Source organism: Somniosus microcephalus, chromosome 20, assembly GCF_052327205.1.
Source record: "Somniosus microcephalus isolate GS21.2 chromosome 20, FLI_Smic_1.0, whole genome shotgun sequence".
Classification (NCBI taxonomy): domain Eukaryota; kingdom Metazoa; phylum Chordata; class Chondrichthyes; order Squaliformes; family Somniosidae; genus Somniosus; species Somniosus microcephalus.
This window is the reverse complement of record NC_141006.1, coordinates 36,663,208-36,687,294: the sequence shown is the minus strand read 5'-3', so window position 1 is coordinate 36,687,294 and position 24,087 is coordinate 36,663,208. Positions and strand designations below refer to the sequence as shown.

Sequence of the window (24,087 nt, the reverse complement as noted above, 5' to 3'; positions counted from 1 at the left end):
TTAAAACCTTATTTTGGACATTAGAAATTTCAATTACTGAGAAAAAAATGGCAGTTGAAATTTTTTTCAGAAAGCATTTGGAGTGATTTGTGGGGAAAAGATAATCCAGCATCGCATATTGACACGGCAGGCCAGTAAACCTTATTTAATAGTGGAATTACTATCAGACGTCACCGAGTGGCATGACAGTTAATAGTTAGAGGTAAGTTTAATGGGGAGGTATTGACATTTAACTTTGGAATCCCCATTGGAAGTATTTACATAAAAGCTTTCAATAGAGCTTGTGCCCTACCCTAGATTTGTCAGAAGATATAGATATGAAATATACACAATAAACCTCATAGGATAGTTCAGTCTTTGATTTGTTTCATTTGCTGACGGGATGTCCAGCGTAGTTGATTAAATGAATGTCTCCACCTTGAAGGATTAATGGCTGTAAAATAATTACTATGGGTTTATTAAGATAAACAAGATGGACAACGGGGTAAAGTTTTCGGTTTGGGTGTATTCGGGAAATTGCGTCCAAAATGCGCTTGAAATTGCGCTGGTTAGGTTACGGTGGTTTTGTGGGAAGGGCCGGATTCAGGCGAATTGAATCTTGAATCAGCGTAAAAGACACGAGTGTAAGTGGTTTGGGGCATACCTCACCTATGTTTTAAATTCCCCGATCTTTTGCGCTGGTTTGGCCGATTGTGGTGGAATCTGGGCACAAAACTAGCGGAAACTTCTCCCCAATATATATATTGGGCAATAATTTTCAGTGTCTTCCATTAGTTAGACTTGCCCTTGCATGTTTAGGTTTTCAAATCTTTTGTGTGGCAAGTTGCTGAAAGTGCGAGCCGATAACGTCGCAGCGAGGGAAACCAGGCATCTGGGACCCGAGTGAACAGGCTAAGCAACTGTGTATCTCCTTAACCAATCCGATTAAGGACTGTGAAATTAACAGCGGAAGGACTGAGAAGGAAAGTGTAAATTAGAGTGGGTGAATTCAACATCAAATCAGGTACAGAAAGAGAAATAAAGAGAGGGAAAGAAAGCAAGCTTGGATTAAGAGAGAGAAAACCGAGACAGAAATCAAAAGTAAAAGTAAAAAAGGAATGAGGCATCACACTTGTAATAGTTAATTTTCAGTGCCAGAGTGGTTGGCTGGCAGTAATTAACACTTATCAGGTCAGTAATAAATCCAATAAGGAATTCAGGAGAATCTGCACAGATGCATTTAAGGGGAGGCTAGCTAAGTGCATGAGGGGGAAAGGAATAGAAGGATATGCTGAGAGGGTGAGATGAAGTAGGGTGGGAGGAGGCTCGTGGAGAATAAACACTGGCATAGACCAGCTGGGCCAAATGGCCTGTTTCTGTGCTGTGCATTCCGTGCAATTACAGGTAAAAGGGTACTTAGACTGAAATGGACAAGAATGAATTTTCTGTGGTGAGTTTAGTTCACATGTCCCATGCAAATACAGCAATTTCATGCCATTCAATGCATTTCAATGATGAGCCAGACGGCGAGTTGCCATTTTTGCGAAGTTAACGGTGGAGCGGCGTAACTCGGACAGCAACTTTTGGATAGTTGAGTTTAACCACGCGTCTACCCCGGCCTGAAGTTGCTGTACCATTTGCGCATAAATAATGACGAGAGCCATTAGCCTTACTGCTATTTTGACAGCAAATTACAGCCCATTATAATGTTATGCAATTCACTCCAGGAGGGAATTGGGTTCTATTTCATAATGTCAATAGAACCACTCCCCCCATTTTAACTCATCAAAGATATGCCACAACAATTTTATTTAAAAAAAATATTTAATTGTTCTGCTGGTGTGATCAAGGCAAGTTGCTAAGTATATCAACTGCTACATTTTAGAAATGATGGTTAAAACAAAGACTAATTGATAGTATCAGAAGGGTATACTTATCTACTAGGACATAATTACTGCAAAATAATAAAGATTCATGACAGGCTATAATCACAGTAGATTACCTGGGAATTTACTAATGCAGTATTCTTCTTTACACAAACAAAAGTAACTGATTTTCTTTTGTCCCCTTGCAAGTTGCTATGGAAACATAGGAACAACAGTAGCCCGCTTGTGCCCTTTTAGCCTGCTCCACCATTTTGTTAAGCGTAAAAGCACTGGGCCAGAATTTACTGCAAGCAGTGAATGAATGGCGCCCTCTACAGAGTATCTGGGACTTTTATGAACAGGGCAAGCAACTGTGTGTCTCCTTAAACAATCAGATTGAAGAATCATTAATGAACAACATAGTCTGAAGCAGGAAGTGTAAGTTAGAATAGTGATTTCAATGTCAAATCAGGTACAGAAAGCAAAATAAAAAGAGAGGGAAAGAAAGATTTGATTAACAGAGAAAGAAAGAAGAGACAGAAAGAAAAAGTAAAAATAGTTATTTCAATTAAAAAAAAATCTCCAACAACAATTAAAAGCTGAAGGAATGAGAATCCACACTTGTAAAAGTAAATTTTCAGTGCCAGAGAGGTTGTTTGGCATTAATTAAGACTTATCACACCATTAACAAGGGTATTTAGACTGAAAAGGACAAGCCCTAACTTTATGTGGTGAGCTTAGTCCGTATCCAGCATGCAAATACAGGAACTTCATGCTATTCAATGTATTTGAACGATGAGCCAGATGACGAGATGCCATTTTCATGAAGCTGACAGTGCAGTGGCCCATCTTGGAGAGCAACTTCGGGATTTTAGCATTTAATTCTGGCCCACTATCTTTTCAAACCCAGTTCCCTATCTTTTCTCTGCATCCCCATTACTCTTACTTCCCAAGTATCTAAATCCCTTTTAAGCACATAACTTGACTGCATCTATGGCCTTCTGTATCCTACATTCTGACAACTCTATGTGTTAAAATGTTTTTAGTGAGCTTAGCTCAAATTCAAAGATTATACCTCTTTGTTTTGAATTCCCCTACAAACAGGAAGAGTCATTTCCTATCGAGCCTGTCAAATACCTGGTCAATGATATCTATGAGAATTGAGGGTGCTGGAACATCTCAAGCTGTCCTGCATAGGATATTCTACCTACATGAAAGCAGATGGCTGTCATACAGTCGATGAGGAAATTGCAATGACTTGCAATGACAGGTGCTGTAAAATATTCCCAGAAGGTCGGGAATGAGACTAACTAGTGACTCTCCTCCTTTTGAGGTAAGCAGAATCAAAATGGCTCCAGGATGCTAAGCCTGTTAATGGAAGATTGGAACTGAGTCAAACCTCCTTGGTGGACTCAATTGTCCAATACCTAATACGACAGCAAAATACTGCGGATGCTGGAAATCCGAAATAACAACAGAAAATGTTGGAAAAACTCAGCAGGCCAGGGCAGCATCCGTGGAGAGAGAAACGAGGTTAATATTTCAGGTCGAAGACCCTTAGGGGAATCCAAAACAAAGAGGTATATAATCTTCGAGTTTGAGCTAAGCTCACTAAAAACATTTTAACACATAGGGGTCGATTTTCGTGGAGCCGTCAGGCGGGGTTTCAGGCGTGTGAGGGGGGGGGGAAATCCCAAATTTGGGGGTCTCGACATCATCCCGCCCAAAACCCCGCTCCACGCAACTTTCAGGGGTGGTGGGTACCCGCCCCGCACTGGGACCCGCCGAAACCAGGTGGGAAGGGATTAGTGCCAATTAACTGCCTGTTAACAGGTAGTTAACAGGCAGTTTTTAGTCTAATCCCTATTTTGAGGGGTTTTGTGTAGGTTTCCCGACGGTTCCAAACCACGCCAGGTTAGAGCAGGCCGGCCGTTGGGTTGAAGGAGTTGGAGGGGTTGCAATGTCGGTGCTCAGGTGAGTGATGGGTGCATGAGTGTAAAGGTAAGTGTGTTTGGTGTGTTTAAAGTGTGTAAAGAACTTTTACGTACCTGTACTTACCTTAACAGCCTTTCTTCCTGCAGCCGTCGGGAGCGCATCACTCAACCGGAACTTAAAGCTGAACGGCTGCGATCTGTGAAAAGTGACAGCCTTCAGCTTTGAGTGCCGATGTGAGTTCTAACTGAGTCTATGCAGAAGGACTCATGTCAGAACTCAGACTGCTGTGAAACACTGATATTTCATCTGTCAAGAACTCTTGACAGATGAAATTGCAGTCTGTGACATCACCTGTTTGTGGTAAACCACTGTTTGTATTCCACTGTGTACATGCCTGGACATGCCTCGGCTGACTCCTCCCACAAGTCCTAGTATAAAGGTGACTGCTCCCCAGCCCTTTGTATTTCTGGACCGGTCGACCACTCGAGGCAGACCTTCATTCTTTTGTTAATAAAAGCCTTTAGTTACTCTCTTAACTCTCAGTCTTTTATGAGTAATTGATAGTGCATCACTGTTGCCGGGTGGCCCTTAATTGGCCTGCTGAGCCCGCTGGGCGGGCTCAACAAGGTCAATGAAGGGGAAATCACGCGGATTGGCCAGACGTCAAAGTAGGCGGGTCTAAAACCCGAAAGTTGTATTCCCGCCTTCTTCCCGACAGCTTCGGGAAAATCGACCCCATAGAGTTGTCAGAATGTAGGATACAGAAGGCCATAGATGCAGTCAAGGTTAGTGCTTAAAAAGGATTTAGATACTTGGGAAGTAAGTTCTGACGAAGGGTCTTCAACCTGAAACATTAATCCCGTTTCTCTCTCCACGGATGCTGCCCTGGCCTGCTGAGTTTTTCCAGCGTTTTCTGTTGTTATGTCCAATACCTAAGCCAGGCAGGTCTGCAGTACATTACGGCAGTGGTGATAACTAATGGCAGTTATGAATTCTTAACGTGTAGACCTGCTACTGGGAGCTGGGATTCTTCCCTCTTGGCTCCAGATAAGCCTGAAAGCCAAAGTCCTAGTTGGTAAAATGGTCCCATCTGAATAAGCAGCGGGAGAGGTTTACCAATATTTATGCTGGTAGGTTGAACGGTTTTAGCGGGTTAAAGTACAGCAGTATTTCTGTGGAAACTTGTAAGTCCTTAAGTCTTGACTCGTGCCTAAGCTTGCTGAACTTAAAATAAGGAGCGTGCACTCCCACAGGGAGAGATGCAGGCTCTGCGCTATTCTAAAATAAGCTTTACCTGTGCAGATTTCTCCGTATCTTGATTCGGAGTATGGTGATGGCTGTTTGTGCACGTTACACAGCCAACTGACTGGGAAAAAAAATTCTTTCCATTTGTTCTTTTAGTTTATATTGGTTACATTTTGCAGTCTGTTCACTTTGACATGAGCAACCCGGCACCAGGAAGGTGTAGGTGTCCATCAGAGGGCAAGGAAGAAATGAAAAAGTAGGCAGAATAAGAAATTCTCAAAGCAAAATAAAACACCAAATTATGGAGACGAATCTGTTAAGATACGATTCGTCCTGCAGCATGGAAATTTGATACAACATAGGAATAGTAAAAAAAAACTCAAGCCTCTGTGGGAGGGGAAGAAAATAAAATCTGAATATTGTGGCTGGCTTTCTTAATTTATGAGCAATCTGTTCCTTTATTAACAGTTTTGCTTCAGGTCTTGCTTTAAGATCTCCACAGTTTAAAATGAGAACGTGAATTAATTCAGATATTTGATTAATAATTGCACATAGAAAAAACCCCCATCAGTATGCACAACATGCCTGTATTTATTTCTCCACTCACAACAATTATTCTAAACTACTCTGCAGAGAATACAATCACAACAAATAAAAACATGAATCTTCCATGAGCCCGTATCACGGAAACATGATGCTTTAACATCTTGCTTTTGTTCAGTAAGTGTTCCATCAAGAAAAAACTATTCAAACTTTAAAACATTAACAAGAAACATATTTTTATACTTGTTATCTGATACACTAAGTATGATCCTTTATATATTTATTTACAGATGGCTATTTTGTTAGAGAAAATGGGTGGTACAGTAGGTTAAGAATTCTGTCCTGTTGTCTCTGAAGTCTGGGTTCAAGTCTAGCTTAGTCTCCTCTCTGTCCTGGCTGTGAGGCCTCCACGTTAAGTCTAGACAGTTTCAATGCTGCGTCCAAAGTGTGCAATTACAGTCCAAAATATTAGCCATAATTTATCACTAAATACCAGCCACTCAGAGAGAGCACAACAATGCCCCATGAGAAACCAAAAAAGCCCCATGAGAAACCGAAAAAGCCATTTCTGTTCCTGATCTTGGGGCTAAGTCACACTGTTCATGCAAAATAAAGGGAGCTTTCATCTACCTCTTGAGAGTCCAATGCCTGGGAGTGTTTGATGCTGACTGGGTACAAAAAGTGGTCTGTTTCATAGGCCATTAATCCTTGCATTAATAAACAGACCAAAAAAAATCCCATTCGCAAATATCTACAGTATTATTTCAGTACTGGAATTTATATTGAAAACTATAAATTAGTGTTAGCTTAAAATGGGATTAAGGACAGATCTAGAAAATGCACAGTACACACAAGTTAAATGAGTGCTATTGTTCTTGGGAAGGGCTGTTTGAAGGAAACATCTGGTCACGTACAGATTCATTCCCTGTACGTTTTACTTAATGATGTTTGCTGAAAGCAGCTGGACAGCATAATTGGTGATTCAGCCAGTGGAATCGTTAATACAAGGATACTGAAAGAAAAAAAAGGAAGAATTGTATATCTATAGAACCTTTCATGACCTCAGGACATCCCAAATGCTTAACAACCAATGGAGTACTGTTGAAGTGTAGGAAACGTGGCAGCCAATGTGCGCACAGCAAGATCCCACAAACAGCAATGTGATAATGACCAGATAATTTGTTTTTAGGTGTTGGCTTAATTGGCAGACTTTTACTAGCAGCAATAGTCTGCCAATTAAAAAGTATAACATCAGTTAAAAAATTACTATTTTTTAACTGTGTAGCAGGTTCACCCGAGAGGACCAGATTGCAGCTGTGTGCGGCTTCCCATCTGCTGCCTGATTCCCATTTGACATGGAAGCAGTGGCACATATGTGATAGGCTTGTTATTGCTGACATCACTTCATTTGGGCTGGGTTAGAAGTCAACCGCGATATTTTTTTCTTGAGGAAAGGGGAGTTGTGTCTATCAAAGGGGAAGGATGTCAGTGCTGGAGAAAAGTACATTGTCCCTCTTGACTTCATGCCAAGCACTCAGAGGTCAAGTACAATATTGATTAAATCCAAATTACAGCTCCCTTGACTTTCCTATCAACAGCATGCCTGAACCTGAACCTCAGTCCAGGATTTCTCTGCAGTTGTAAATCACATCCATTTAACAAACCAGCCAGTCCTGTGGCTCTCGATGAAAGCTAAGGATAGCTTTATGCTGTGGTCACATTGAGGCAACAGAGGGAAGAGCTTATGATCTAATCTGGTCTTGAACGCAGGACCTTGAAAGTATAATGATACTGAGACACATTCTGTTACAAATCCTCGAATGCATCTTATCCAATCCCTGAGATTTATTCACCTTGGGGGGAAAAATTGAGTCACGCCCCCTTTGGAGCGCTAACTGCGCCGGGGGGCTACGCCGAAAAAATTTGCGCCCCCGCGGCCGAAATTCATCGGTAGCCCCCCAAGAGGGAAGTGGGGTGCTACTGGAAGCGCCCCGCCTCCCTCTTGTGATACTGCGAGGGACTATCACGGCGCTCTTGAAGGGCAAGAGCCTTGCGCAGCGCGACCCGGGGCCCAGCTGGGCCACCAGGATCGGAGTGCCGGCAAAAAGCCCGGCACTCAAGAGAAGTACCGGGCTCATGGAACGCAGTCGGCACTCCACAGGCGGTGTGGGGGGGGTGCTCAGGAGGCCAGGGCCGGCAACAGAGACAGGTGCTGGCAGGCGGCCAGCAGCAAAAATGGCCGCCCGGCACCTCGCCTTTAATTAGCGCCGCCCCAGCCGCAGGTAGGCCCCCCTGACCCTGTCGGACATAGCGGTAAGTCAAGGGGCGCTACCAAAGACCGTGGCCGGGGCACTGCACATGGCGATGACATCATCGCCAGCCGCGGGGCGCTAACGGTTACCGCCGCCACTAACCTCACGCTGAACTTCGCGGGAGGCGTTGGCGGTGCTGCACCCGGGCGCTAGTTGCTTTGCGCCCCGTTAGCGCCCACTTACCTGAGGAAGGATGTTCCAGCCAGGGAGGGAGTGCAGCGAAGATTCACCAGACTGATACCTGGGATGGCAGGAATGACGTATGAGGAGAGATTGGGTCGATTGGCTTATACTCGCTGGAGTTTAGAAGAATGAGAGGGGATCTCACTGAAACTTATAAAATTCTAACAGGACTAGACAGACTAGATGTAGGAAGGATGTTCCCGATGGCGGGGGAGTCCAGAACCAGGGGTCACAGTCTAAGAATAAGGGGTAAGGCATTTAGGACAAAGATGAGGAGGAATTTCTTCACCCAGGGAGTGGTGAACCTGTGGAATTCTCTGCCACAGAAGGCAGTTGAGGCCAATTCATTAAATATATTCAGGAAGGAGTTAGATATATTTCTTTAGGTTAAAGGGATCAAGGGATATGGGGAGAAGGCAGGGACAGGGTACTGAGTTTGGATGATCAGCCATGATCTCATTGAATGGCGGAGCAGGCTCGAGGGGCCGAATGGCCGACTCCTGCTCCTATCTTCTGTGTTTCTATAAGCAAAGCAACCGAATTTCTCCCCCCTTATGTTTACGCAGTTGTTCGGCAACCAAGTTGGTAGTAATGTGAATAGAACAACTTACCTCTGCAACACCCTCTAGTTTCCTTTCCAGACTAAATAAGTTACCTCTCTTGTCCTCAGCAAAAAGTTAGGCAAAAAAACTTTTTAGAACTTTTTCATCCTGTGTAGCATCAGGTGTCATGCTGTCGCCCGATCCCACTCCATCCCTCGTTTTTCTTTTTCCCTTACTATAACTGAAAAACTTATTATCCTTCACTTCTCTTGCCATATTTAATTCAACATTTTTCTTTTGTCATTTTGATGCCCTTTTTACACTCCAGGCATCAGCCAGATAAATAGGAATGAAGCACATTCTGCTGGTACATAATTCTAGAAGACAGACCTTCCATACATCAGGTTTTACCTCAGGGATTCTTAATGCAACTCATTAATCATTTCCTCATGGTCTGTTTCAGTCTGTATTTGGAGATATTTTTCCTCTTCTTCTTGCCATTGCCATTGGAGCAGCTCTTTGAGGCTCAAACAGATCTTATCACCACTTTTTATAACATGCAATATCAGCCCCTCCCTCTCTGTAACCTCCTCCAGCCCTACGATCCTCTGCGAGCTCTGCGCTCCTCCAATTCTGGCCTCTTGCGCATCCCTGTTTTCCTTCGCTCCACCTTTGGCGGCCATGCCTTCAGCTGCCTAGGTCCTAAGCTCTAGAATTCCCTCCCTAAACCACTCCAACTCTCTCTCCTCCTTTAAGCCGCTCTCTAAAACCTACCCTCTTTGACAAAGGTCACCCGGCGTAATATCTCTTTACGTGGCTCGGTGTCAAATTTTGTCTGATAACGCTCCTGCGAAACGCCTTGGGATGATTGACTATGTTAAAGGTGATATTTAAATGCAATAATTGTTGTTTTTACGTTAAACAGATTTAATATCAGTCTGTCCATGCATCATTAAAGAGGTCCAAGCGAAGACTACAACTGCTTTATCTAGTAGTTAATAGATATTGACCTAAATGTTACTTTCAGAACCCTGTGCGATGACGCGAGAATGTTTACCTGAGCAGTGTGGTAATGATCCACTCCAGCGCCCATCCAGCTGGCATATACGAGTGGTATTTCCAATCAGACGATTTCTTCTGTTACAGTGGTACCGGACTGTGGAGCCAACTGCAAACTGGTCACCATACAGTTCTGCACCAGGTGGAACACCAGGATGACCACAGGTCACCACTAGGAGAGAAAGAAATGAGACCGAAAATAAATGTTTTATTTGAAAGACATATTTTAACAAATCATTAAATAGGACACTACATAGGTTACCCGTAACACATAAGATGGAGCTATGTTACATGTTATGCTTTTGAAATAAACTCCAACCTGTATCATTCCATATAATATATAGAGCTGGAGTTCATCACAGGTCAGTTCATCACAGGTCAGTCTTGCTCTGTTTATGGCATTTATTTTGGGCAATTGCTGTGGCGGACTAGGTCTGTGCTATGTACATGATAATGCATAGGATGGAGTATGTTACAAGACAATTGTACCCGAAAGATTGAAGGATAGCAAGTGCAGCCCCAATATTCAAAAAAGGGAGTAAGGAACTCATAATTACAAGCTGCTTAACTTAGCATCTAAATTGTGAAAAATGCTTGAAGGCATTTTACAGCTTGTAATAAACATCTAAAGAGAACAGATTTCCATAGGGAGCAGTCAGTGTGCTTTTAGAAGTAATAGATCATGACTTACAAACGCACTGGAATTCTTTCAGATGGTAACCAAGGGGGGTGGGGAGCCCATGATATAATCATCATATATGGAGTCTCAGGCAGCTGGTTTCATGGGCTGAATGGTCTTTTCTTACTCTGGACTTTATTAAGTTCTTATATCATGCAATATCAGGGGAGTCAAGGATTATGGGGAGCAGGCAGGAAAGTGGAGTTGAGGCCAAGATCAGATCAGCCATGATTTTATTGAATGGCGGGGCAGGCTTCAGGGGCCGAATGGCACACACCTACTCCTATTTCTTATGTTCTTAGAAGGAGTTCAGATGATTTCATAAACAGCAAGAGAGAATCTTGAGAAATTGTTAAGCATCTTCTGTCACATGTTATGCTTTTGAAATAAACTCCAACCTGTATCATTCCTTATAATATAGAGCTGGAGTTCATCACAGGTCAGTCTTGCTCTGTTTATGGCATTTATTTTGGCCAATTGCTGTGGTGGACTACGTCTGGGCTATGGACCAGGTCTGGGTCATGGACAGAAAATTCATGTGACCAAGTTGTGGCGTTTTACTCAAAAGTTTTGCTGTACCACATAGATATAATTGCACTGAAGACTGTGGGGTAAATGTTTGTAATCTAACATGTGCTGGACAAAACAAATTATCCAATGCATGCTATATAGCACCGCATGATAAGTAGTCATTTCATGTGTGTGCGATACAGAGGTTATTCCATGTACAGTATGTGCGATAATATTCCAACTGTAAGTCTTTGCAAACAAACCACAGGAGCCTGGAAAATACAACAGCTGTGTTCCAGTGACTGTTCCCATAGCAACTTATACCCATTAACTACTGCTGAGCTGTTGTGGCAATCATGCCACAATCAGGGCATGCTCAGCACAGCAAACACAATGTAATAATTGAGCACCCTTAGGTTGGCTGTCAGTGTCCCTAAGCATCTTACTTGTCACCATAGCAACCCTGGCACTACTTCATAGCACTCCACTCACGTCACTAAACTAGACTGGATCCATCACTAAAAAAAGGTATGTTTATTTAACATTTTTAACAAAACAATCGAAAACGGGGACATAAACTGAATACTATACAGGAAGCTCTTGAACATTCATTGCTCAGGAAAGGGACTTGCTTTATTTGTGACTTTTCCCTCCTGGATCATATGGGCTCCTTCAGTCACGAGGTAACACTGTATTCGGTGCTAGGACCCCAGCTGTTCACAATATATATTAATGATCTAGACGAGGGAACTAGATGTAATGTCTCCAAGTTTGCAGACGACACAAAGCTGGGTGGGCGTGTGTGCTGTGAGGAGGATGCCGAGAAACTCCAGTATGATTTGGACAGGTTGGGTGATTGGGCAGATGCATGGCAGATGCAGTATAATGTGGATAAATGCGAGGTTATCCACTTTGGTGGCAAAAACAGGAAGGCAGATTATTATCTGAACAGCAATAGATTGGGAGAAGGGGAAGTGCAACGAGACCTGGGTGTCCTTGTGCACCAGTCACTGAAGGTAAGCATGCAAGTGCAGCAGGCAGTTAAAAAGGCAAATGGTATGTTGGCCTTCATAGCGAGAGGATTCGGGTACAGGAGCAAGGATGTCTTGGTGAGACCACACCTTGAGTATTGTGTGCAGTTTTGGTCGCGTTATCTGAGGAAGGATGTTCTTGCCATGGAGGGAGTGCAGCAAAGATTCACCAGACTGATACCTGGGATGGCAGGAATGATGTATGAGGAGAGATTGGGTCGACTGGGCTTATATTCGCTAGAGTTTAGAAGAATGAGAGGGGATCTCATTGAAACTTATAAAATTCTAACAGGACTAGACAGACTAGATGCAGGAAGGATGTTCCTGATGGCGGGGGAGTCCAGAACCAGGGGTCACAGTCTAAAGATAAGGGGTAAGCCATTTAGGACTGAGATGAGGAGGAATTTCTTCACCCAGAGAGTGGCGAACCTGTGGAATTCTCTACCACAAACGGCAGTTGAGGCCAATTCATTAAATATATTCAAGAAGGAGTTAGAGATATTTCTTAAGGCTAAAGGGATCAAGGGATATGGGGAGAAAGCAGGGACAGGGTACTGAATTTGGATGATCAGCCATGATCTCATTAAATGGCAGAGCAGGCTCGAGGGGCCGAATGGCCTACTCCTGCTCCTATCTTCTATGTTTCAATAACTTCCCTCCCGTGATCTGCGTATTGCAATGATGCCACCTATGAATTTTTCTGTTGTGCAGCATTTCCAGTCACTTTTTCTGTCCTTTTCTCCTAAACGTCGTGACTTACACTGGGTCAGGATTCTACAGATCCCAGCATCATGTATTTCTGACTGCAGTGGTCTGTGATTTTATTTCAGGGAAAGCTACATGTCTAGTGTGTGCAAAGTATTGATGATTATCTGACAGCTGAGACATTATGAAGTAACTTCCCAATTTCTGCTGAAAAAAAGGAAGATTATGTAACTAGGGTTAAATAACTCGCTTAATAACTTGATAAGAAACAGACTCTTCATTTTTGATACCTTAAAGCCCTAAAATCACTTACGCAGGCACTTTGGGAGAGATCTGTCCCAGGAACCATCGCCTTGACAGGTCAGTACATGTGATCCCAACAGGTAGTATCCGGCATTGCACTCATACGACACGCTACTGCCAAAACTGAATCTTTGGGCGATGTTTAATTGCACTCGACGAATGCCATTTTCAGCATGTGCAGGATCTGAACAATTGACCACTGTAGAAAAATAAGAAAATGCTTAGGATCTTTACCATTTTTTTTATACAACCAAAAACTTTGAAACTGCACGATAGTCATAATTTGTACCTTTACACATAGGAAGCGAGTTGCTCCACTGCCCATTAGATTGGCATTGGGAGCTGATAGTACCATGCAGTGTGTACCCTGGGTTACAGGTGAACCTAACAATATTGTTCAGGTTAAATTGAGTTCCGTGTGTTATGCCATTAGCTGGATTACCAGGGTGGCCGCACGTAATAGCTGTGAGAAGAAAATAACACAATAATCATTCTGTAATATATAATCATTCTGTAATAGATAATCATTCTGTAATAGATAATCAATCATTCTGTAATAGATAATCATTCTGTAATAATCATTCTGTAATAGATAATCATTCTGTAATAGATAATCATTCTGTAATAATCATTCTGTAATAGATAATCATTCTGTAATATATGATCATTCTGTAATATATAACCATTCTGTAATAGATAATCATTCTGTAATAATCATTCTGTAATAGATAATCATTCTGCAATAATCATTCTGTAATAGATAATCATTCTGTAATATATGATCATTCTGTAATATATGATCATTCTGTAATATATAACCATTCTGTAACAGATAATCATTGTTATAGATATTCATTCTGTAATATATGATCATTCTGTAATATATAACCAGTCTGTAATAGATAATCATTCTGTAATAATCATTTTGTAATAGATAATCATTCTGTAATAATCATTCTGTAATGGATAATCATTCTGTAATATATGATCATTCTGTAATATATAATCATTCTGTAGTTTCTTTCAGTGAACTTCTAACATTTTGATCCTCTACCAGCCCTTCCTCCATGTACCATAAAAAGCTTATTACGCATCCCTGTTTGAAATTAACAATGGATAAGACACAGATATTAGACAAGGGACCTAGTATACACTACAGAAAATCTAAGCAGAGTCTGCATAATAGACTCACCGAGCTTCTAGCGAGATGTACACCAAAGGGCCAATTTCTAGTCAGGAGCACACCTTTGGAAAATCAGTCCTCATGTATACAATGACTGCATGTATCCAAGATGATGCACAAATTAATACCAACTCCTCTGCACTAATGGTTATACAAATGACCCAATTTGCAGATAACATGCATGACTAAGCACAGTGCTATACAGAAGTACAAGTGAGTGAATGGTCAGCCGCTACCCAATACAGAATTATTCATGCCCACTGAAACACACTGCACACAATGGCTCGGAATTTGTGGTCAGCGGCGAAGCAAAGGCGTTGGCCCTGAAGAAAGCTGCCCACAGCAATCTCGTGACCTCTGTAGTGAGAAGTTTGCTTTTTTCGACGTGCAAGAGATTGCAGCACTCTATAGTGGGGAATCCCTAACGCGATCTGCTGTGACGGCCACAAGCTGTCTAAGCAGCCAATCACAATGCAGAATTCTCACAGACCGGGAAGCAGGAAATGAGAACATGCTTTTATCCTGACTTTTTAAAAATGTTAGCGAGCAAAACAAAAATTGGGGCTCTCACACAGGGATAAGGTAGAACCTAAAATAATCATGAACAAACTTAAAAAAAAAAATTGTAATTTTTTTAATAAGTTTCTTAAAATTTGTAAATTTTATAGCAATGGACAAATTTGACACGCCACAAAATTAAAATTAGGTTTTCAGGGCCATAACTTCTGATTAGCAGTTAATACGCTGTTAACACCTCAGTTACATCTTATCCAACAAGGCCTAACATTTAATGGGGTATTTAACAGCGATATTACCATGGAAAAGCCCAAGTTTTCATCAGTTTCACTGATTGCTGGCTATGGGGGGGTCACAGCGCAGTCAGTGTTGCTTCAGGATTTCCGCGTTTAGATGTGTATGTGCTACATCCTGAAGTTGCAGTCAGTATCAAAGGGGTAACAACAGCGAACACTGTTAGCTTGCCGTTATTATCCACTGCAAATTCGGGCCCAACATGTTGTTTCAGAAGCCAGGCAATTGTAAGGATTTAACCCACATGTTGCTGTAGAGGGGTAACTTAAGGAACTATATTCCTGACATGGAGTTTCACCTGGCAAGAGTATATTTCGGGAATTTGGTGGGGGGGTGGGAATTTTAACCTAAAAAAACGGGTGGGTTGGGGGCAGTTAAATTGTTAAAAAGTGGGATTCCTGACCTGAAAACGCCTGCAACCCGCCCACTTCCAATTTTAACAGAGGCGGGACGGGAAGCAAGATGGGGGCAGGCAGCCAACTCGCTCCCAGAAGGCGGGAAGGCAATTTAAATATGATAATGAGGCTGGAAAGCCTCTTTTTAAACCTCCATTTTGTTTTTAACTGCATGTGGACAGGTTTTACACACTTTGTAAAACCTGGCAGTTACAGCAAGGCAGGGTCTGCTGGATCCAGGAAGCAAGTGGCTTTATACCTACCTCCTGGATCCAGGGTCCCTGCCTAACCCACTCCCCATGATTGGACACCTCCTCACGAGGCCTCCAATCACCGCCCCCCCAGGCCTCCACCCCCAACCCCCACCAGTGTTGTTGAGGCCGGCCACGATCCTCCGGTGGCTGGCCACAATCTTCCCATCACCACCCCAATCATCTGGCCACGATCTTCTCCACGCCACCTCCCCCCCCCGATCCCTGGCCGCCCTCACCCGCCCCCCCACCCCGACCCTTTTAACGGGCTGGCCCGATCCCCGATCCCCGACCAACACCCCCCCCACCCCCGATCCTTTTACCGGGCTGGCCCGATCCCCGACCGACACCCCTCCCACGCCCCCCCACCCGCTCGGCTCGATCCCTCCCTCCCTTCCTCTTCTGTGTGGCCTAGTGCCGCACGCCTACCTGCCTGCAGCCAGCCAGCCTCTCAATCTAGCTGGCTGTGGGCAGGAAACCGAGGCCTCGCAAGCAAATCAGGCCCTGCCGTTAAAGTCGGCAGGGCCTGCGGGAAACCTGGCCTCCCGAGTTTCCCAACCACCTCGGAGCCCCGCTGCCCCCAACCACCCTTCCTCCATAAAATCCAGCCTTTGGGTGCACGGTCCCAATTTTTCGTCTGTGACGAATTCTAAATTTATTAAGATTACCCCTTAGGCCTATAGTAGTGTACACAGAGAAATACTCAAAGCACACAGTACCACGTATGAGTGAACTCAGTGCATATTTTATATACACCGAACAGGAGTTAACATTAAAACAACAGATTGGTTAGCACCAACTGGAAGTGAAATGTCACCATTTATTCAGTATAAACTGTAGAGTGCCAGCCAGTAGTGAATCATCTACTCATTCCCAGTGTGCTGAATTTCACTGGTGACAGTAAATTACTTCTGTTCTTTCACAATGCACAAAGACCCATAACTCACAAGCTCCACCAGCGTGAGTTATGACTGTCTTTAGCAAGAGTGAAAGAACTCTTAAAAACTCACTAGCACCAATGAGACACTATTCTATTTACTGCAAAGGACTGAGCTATTGCTTAAAGCAAGCATGGCCATTAAATAGATTCGAGAGACCTGCATGTGACTTGTCAACTACGAAAAGATTATTCAAATCTATGTGTTATCCTTTCTGTTTTTCAATTTTATGTATTATCGCTCCATTGGACACTGAAAATATAATCTATTCCAAAGAATCAATATTTTTAAAAGCCATTTAGCCCCAAATAAATTATCTATATTAATGCCCTGCCTTAAATGGTGCAAGAAACAGCACTTTCAATTGTTAAAGACTTAAATCTAAGCGATTGTGTTGTAGAAAGTCATAGGGCATGAGTTTATGCCCATGAATCGCCACATTGTAATGGCAAGAGACCAGCTGTGCTATCATGGGGAAATACCAACTAGGAGGACTTCCACAAATGAAGGGAAGAAGGGATCAGAAGCTGGCTATGCTTCGATGCTCTCACACAGGACCTAGCACTTACTGAGTAGTCCTGATAGAAAGAAAGGAAGACTTGTGTCTTTCAAGACCACCAAAGTGCTTTACAGCCAATGAAATACTTTTTGAAGTGTAGTCACTGTAGTAATGTAGGAAACGTGGCTGCCAATTTGCGCACAGCAAGCTCCCACAAACAGCAATGTGATAATGACCAGATAATCAGTTTTAGTGATGTTGGTTGAGGGGTAAATATTGGCTCGGACACTGGGGAGAACAATATACCACAAATTACTCTCCCGCATTATAAGGTTTTGTAATCTGCTTGTCCATATTTTAAGGAAACATAAACATACACACTTACTTCTTAAGCTGACATACCTCACTTTTACAGCCTTTACATTATCTCTTCAAATACCGCTAATGAATGTCCCAATCGTAAGCTAGTTCCTCTTAATTATATGGTTCAGCTTTCTATCCATTTGATAGCTGGGAAAAGTTTATAATTGTTTCTCATTCATCTGGGTCATGTCATTGTGTTCTCACTTATATACAGTCCAATTGCTTCCCTGCCTAAAATCATGTGCTTTCATACTACAGGGAACACTGAAGACGACTAGCAAAACTGAAATGGGCAACAAAAATAATTGGCATACAAATACATTTTGAAAATTCCGAATTGGGTCCTAATCAGATTTAAACTGACCTGTTGCTTTAAATTAAAGGCACTGCATTTGTTCAGAGAGACACTTTACAATTTCAACTTGCTGCCCGTGATACGCCACGCTTTTTTGAAATCTGTATTAAAACACTGTTATTATCCATGAAAATTAAAAGTTATTAATGTTTAAAAACGAATCTACTCATTAAAATTGTTTAGCTGGAGCTTACATTTGTGGATGCAATACCAATTGGATAACTTTTTCCAACCCTCTGATTGGATGCCTCTATTCCAATAGTAGAAGGGCAAACCTCTCTGGAATATGCCAGTAACTCTGTCCCCATTGCCTCAAACCGATATGGTATTGTGGGAATACACAGTTCTGATAGCTACTCTGTCAGTGGCCCCAAGTCAACTTCCCGGATAACATAAGTTCCTGGGAGTTAACTCCTTGTGAATTAAATTTAACTTATAACAATATCATAATATCAATTAATCCAAAATCTTCTCCAGGCTAAATAGGTAAAACTCTCAAAACATTACACTATTCCAAGCTCCTTACTTTGTTCTCACTTCATATCCTCTATCTTTCTTCTGCAAGTATTTATCTATATGTCTCTTAAATACTGTATTGTGATTGACTTGACTTTAATAGTCAAGCACTGCACAGCCTAAATGACCCATTATGTGAAAAAAAATTCCTGGTTACTCAAGTGAACTAAGTAATTGAACACAGAAGTCTAGCAAGAGGTGTACGAAACAGTTGAGATGACTAGTATTAAAGGAAGAAAAACATAATAGCTTCATCAGAGGCATTTTGCTCCCCTTCATTGATTATTAAGTCACATTCTGAAGCAATACTTACGCACACATACAGGTGATCTGCCTGACCACTTGTGGTCCTGCTGGCAAATTCGGACTGAAGTTCCAATCAAGCGGAAGCCTGGATTGCACTGATACACCACTGTTCCACGATAATTGAAATTTTCTCCAATTATTTGGCCATTGACAATGGACTTAGGCATCCCACAGTGACCAGCTAAAACCAAAGAAGTTGCTATCAGTAACATTTATGGCTTGATCGATTTCAACTCCAGGACAGAATTCAAAAAGGACCAGAAATGATAGCTGCCTTTAATCTATTTACATGAAGAGATTTTACAAGTTCCTGATGAGCATGTTGGCAAGTTTTTGTACTTTTGTGTCTCAATACTATCATTTTGTAATTGTAGGCACACACAGGCCCTTAATTTTTAATTTTGGTGTATATTGAAATGTTCTGCCAGGTTTTTTTTGAAGTGAAATAAAGTTGTAACAGATGGTCTTTCACTGATAAGTGGACTGTGCTTTGATGTGCTTTACTAAAAGGCAGCAAATATTTGGGAGCAAATGTGCTTTCACAAGAAACTGTTGGATTTAGAAGTTGCTTTGTGATGGAGATATTTCAAGAGCTGTGTTTCGGATAAGCAGATACTGACAGAACAAATGGTTGTGACTGCAGGGGTAGTCATAGACAACAGAGATAAACAACCCCCCTTAGATTTGCAGACTTCGTGTCTACAACAAAACAGGCTACAAGACTGTAGAACGACTTTTGGTGGCTAAAGGGGAGGAGTCAAACCTTGAGAATTCTGAAATACAGGATGCGACGTAACACGCGAAATGTGACCAAGTGGTTTTCTGCCACTTTTGTAAACTTTTATGAGTGAATGAACAATTTTGGGCTTTGATAAAGGCAACTAATGGATTGCCACATAGGATGTACGAGTGTGAAAGTTTGACAGCTCAAACAACTTAGGTCGAACATTAAAGGAACATCTCACCATCTCTGAATGATTGATTTACTGAAAAGGGCAAGGAAAACTGTATAAAAACCAGTGACGAAAAATATCGCCACCGCAGTCGGAAGGAGGGGTCTGGCTGATCATCTCAACTCAGAGAGCTGCAGTCGAAAGGCGAAGAGCTGCAGTCGAAAGGACATGGTTTACAATCAATGCTGGACTGATCGTCTGTGGGTGATTGTATGTATGATTTTATGAAACATTATTGATGTACTGCTCGAATAGTGGACGGGGTTTTGAATCTGTCTTAGGAACAATAAAAGGTTAAAGACAGAACCCGTGTGTCTGGTGTAATTTCTCATAAGTCTCAAGTCTGAACTCTATAACCTGTTGGACGGGGCGAGGGGTAATTCCGCACATCCTACATAATGTAATAACTCAGGTAGGTTAATATGGTAACTAGTCATTAAAATTATTTAGTCAAGCTGTATAAGTAGGTAACAGGATTAATCCCAAGTACTGTATCTGATATACACATTACATGAATTCAATGAAATAACAGAGGGAGGCTTCCAAAGGTATAGATGGTAAATTAGTCAACTTGATCTCCTCGGAATTAGTTGCCAGTAGCTCTTTGCTTAATGCACACAATTAATTGCAGAGTTTCAGAAGCAGTTGTTAAGCTATGATTCATTGATATTTATTGAAAATGCTATTTGTGACAAAAATTGAACTTGTCAACACAAATAAATAGGACAAGCAAAATCTCTCAGCTCACAAGACATATAGGCCTAGAAATTCAGTTGCGTTTGCGCCCACTTTTTGGCTATAAAGTGGTTTGCGCCTAAAGTTTGTTATCGCCCGAAATTCAGATGGACCCTAACATCGGCGTTAGCCGGTAGCGCCACGCTGGCACCGATGACGTCATCGGTGTGCGCAGCGCCCCGGTTGCAATGCTATTCCGGCCCGATGGCCAAATTCAGTTGCGGCTGCCTCGCCCGTGGCAGCCGCAAACAGCGTTTGTGAAACGGGGTCTTGCAGCTCCAAAAGGCCGGCGCATAAAGGTGGAGCGGCGGCCGGCCGCTTTCCCGGCGGCCGCCTGCCCGCACCTCCCTCCCCGGACTCCTGCACCACCCCCCCGCGGCATTGATGTCTGAGTCCGGCGAGCCCGGCACTTCTCCTTGGTGCCGGGCTCATTTTTCGGGAGAATCCAACGGCGATCTAACGGCTGCAGGCAGCTCCTCCTTAAGAGAAGGAGGAGGCCTGCAGGACTCCAGCCTGCCGCACCGCATCGGGTGGCGCAGCGGCAGCTGGACGGCTGAAATAGACGTTCATCGCCCCAATCGAGGCGGCCAAACCCTGCAGTAGCGCCCGCCTCCGTCTTCGCCCGTGGCAACTGAATTTTAGACGGGCGCTACGGGAATCCTGGCGAGCGCAAAATTACGGGCGCAAACCACCTGGCGGGGCCATACCGAATTTCTAGGCCATAATTTTTCACACATCAAACACTGTTATAGACACATCTCCAAATACTGACCAAGGCATTTCACTTCCATTCCACTCCACAGCCCATTGGCCTGGCATTCCCGCACCCGGGATCCTACCATTGTGTATCCGCTATTACAGGAAAAGATGGCAGTCGCACCATATATCGTTAATGTTCCAATCTTATTGCCATACGGAGGGAATGGCAGCTCTCCACATGAGATAACTAAAGAGTTACAAGATTGAATAATTAATTTAAACAATTCAACCTCTTAAAAATACCATTCTTCCTATAATATTCTTTGGTCAGCCAGGTGTCTGACACAGCCATGTTTAAAAGTTTATCAACCAAACAACAATGTAGAATTTCTGACAGTTCTGACGAAGGGTCATCGACCTGAAACGTTAACTCTGTTTCTCTCTCGACAGATGCTGCCTGACCTGCTGAGTATTTCCAACATTTTCTGTTTTTATTCCACTTTTCTATGTTTAGAACACTTCAGAGCAGGTAGGCAGAGCCACGGCTTAGAGATCCCCAAATGTGTTGGAGATTAAGCATCTTAAACTGTGCTGTTTGCCTATAGATAAGTTTCCTATTCTTTGTCCAATTCGTACCATCCTACCTGTTAGGGCATTGGCTTGCAGAGCTGTCCAGAGATGAGTAAGAAGAATCCTGGCCTACACTGATAGGTCTACTCCTACAGGATCTATTAGTGAGCCAGATTGGCCAGTCAATCACCAGCAGTGCTTTGGAGATCTGTGGACTTGCCTTGTTTGGTCTTAGATTACAAAGTCTACCACAGAAGATTAACTTGGTTCTGAAATTCCAACATCAGACATGTCACTATGGAGCCACGTCAGCCCCAAAAAGACCCCCTTACGTCCCACCCAAGGAGGATAGTCACCAGTTCGTCTGGTATTCTGTGCAAAACATTTTGAATTAATACCGAATTTTGAGATATAGCCACAGCAGTTCTTGTGTTCCCAATATAAACATGAAAGCAATGGAAGCTCCAATGTTGCTGCAGCACAACCTTGTGCAACAGTTACAGTCCAACCATATCTCTCGGAGGGTGGAGAGAGTGAACTCAGACATGGAACAGACCTATTTCCATCCAGTGCACTGGTCAGTTTGTCTTTGAACTAACTTGCACCCAGGGGCAAGCTTTGTCTATAGCCTGCTTAATACATTTACAACATTCAATCAATGGGCTATCAATAAGCTATGTGAAAGACTTAATGAGGAGTCACTCCCCTGACTACACACAAAAAAATGACAACAACTTGCATTTATATAGCGCCTTTAACATTATAAAAAGTCCCAAGGCGCTTCACAGAAGCATTATCAAATGAAGTGTGATGCCGAGCCACATAAGGAAATATTAAGACAGGTGACCAAAAGCTTGCTCAAAGAGATACGTTTTAAGGAGCGTCTTGGAGAGAAGTAGAGAGGCAGAGAGGTTTAGGGAGGGAATTCCAAAGTTCAGGGCCTAGGCAGCTGAATGCATGGCCACCAATGGTGGAGCGATTAAAATCGGGGATGCGCAAGAGGCCAAAATTAGAGGAGCGCAGAGATCTTGGTGGGTTGTAGAGGTTACAGAGATAGAGAGGGATGAGGCCATGGAGGAATGTGAAAACAAGGATGAGAATTTTTAAATCGAGCCAGACCGGGAGCCAACGTAGGTCAGCGTGTACAGGGGTGATGGGGCTTGGCGCGACTTCCGATATGAGCAGCAGAATTTTGGATGAGCTCAAGTTTACGGAGGGTACAAGATGGGAGGTCAGTCAGGAGAGTAACGGAATAGTCGAATCTAGAGGTAATAAAGGTAACTACCATTAAGATTACAAAAATCGGAGGAAGTTAACACATGGGGGTAATTTTTCACGTTCACAATCTGGGTAGTAATCTGGCAGAGCAGGTCACCCACCCAATTTTCATCTCATTGATTTCTGGAGGGTTGAACAGTGTCATGGGATCTTTTATGTCCACCTGATAGTGTAGACGGGGCCTTGGGTTTAACGTCTCATCCGAAAGACGGCACCTCCGACGGTGCAGTACTCCCTTCAGCACTGCACTGGAGCAGCAGTCTAGATTTTTGTGCTCAAGTCCCTGGAGTGGGACTTGAACACACAACCTTCTGACTCAGAGATGAGAGTGCTACCCACGGAGCCACAGCTCAGTGAACAGCTCTCACTAATAACAAACTGGTTAGCAAATTTGTATCTAATGTCTCCTTGTGCTATTTAACACATCCATTAACCTGATTATTCCAGATGAAAAATATGAAAAAATAGCAGAGGAATTTCACACCAATGTACAAACATGTTTTGTTACAAATTAGCAGGAATCATCTTCACACCCATAGCTTCAGCCTGCTAATAACCTTTTACTCTGATATGGAGTAGACGAGTAGACGATAAATACATATTTAAGAGTGAGTTTAACCTATAAAGAATTCAGATTCATTTTAACATCCTCTCTTTTTGTTACTTCCACTGAGATACTTTTGTTTGAACAGGATGCACTGATGACATGACGATGGAACTAGATGAGAGAGGCTCCCGGGTCTGACCCTGCAAGAGCACTAAGTCAACATCAGTAGAGTTCTAGTCAATAAGCCAAAGGGCTCCAGCCGTAAATAGTCCATTCACTGAGCTCCCTCACATAGTCGGGGATCAGTATTCCCGTCTCAAACAGTATTCCCCCTGATATCGCCAACATTTAATGTTTGAACAAAAATATTTTTAAAAAGAGAAACTACTAAATGAAAAGACTTCAAAAATCAACCAAAATCATTTGCACCAGTTTGATTTTACGAATCATACCAGTCTGTTGCAAAAATAAAAGCATTTCACAGCCTTGCTGCCTTGGCTTACTGAAACTTTCAATAGGGATCTAATGAAATGCTACATTTCCCCAAGTACCATTTAACCTCTCCCTCCCTCGTCGCTGCTGCACACCCAGACCCCCACCTCCCGATCTTCTCCGGTTCCCGGGGACCGCCTCCAGCCTTTCAATCTGGTAGGCTGCTGGGCGGGAAATGGAGTAAAGAAAATGCTAATGATGTCCTGCCGTTAAATTCGGCAGGGCCTCCGGCTTCCCAGATTTCTCAGTTGCAGACGCGCACCCCTGCTCCCTCCCCACCTCCCCATAATTATCAGGGCCATTGTC

At 43.0% G+C, this 24,087-nt stretch overlaps 1 protein-coding gene across 1 annotated transcript in view; it reads right to left on the bottom strand.

Annotated features, from left to right (window-relative positions):
- Positions 1-24,087, bottom strand: part of csmd2 (CUB and Sushi multiple domains 2) — an 807,040-nt gene that overhangs the window by 119,608 nt on the left and 663,345 nt on the right. The window contains exons 47-51 of the mRNA XM_085962435.1: positions 20,968-21,141; positions 18,515-18,688; positions 13,181-13,354; positions 12,902-13,090; positions 9,662-9,835 (exon numbers count right to left, since the gene is read on the bottom strand). Coding sequence (XP_085818561.1) covers positions 9,662-9,835; positions 12,902-13,090; positions 13,181-13,354; positions 18,515-18,688; positions 20,968-21,141 — 885 coding nt within the window. The remainder of the gene's footprint in view (positions 1-9,661; positions 9,836-12,901; positions 13,091-13,180; positions 13,355-18,514; positions 18,689-20,967; positions 21,142-24,087) is intronic.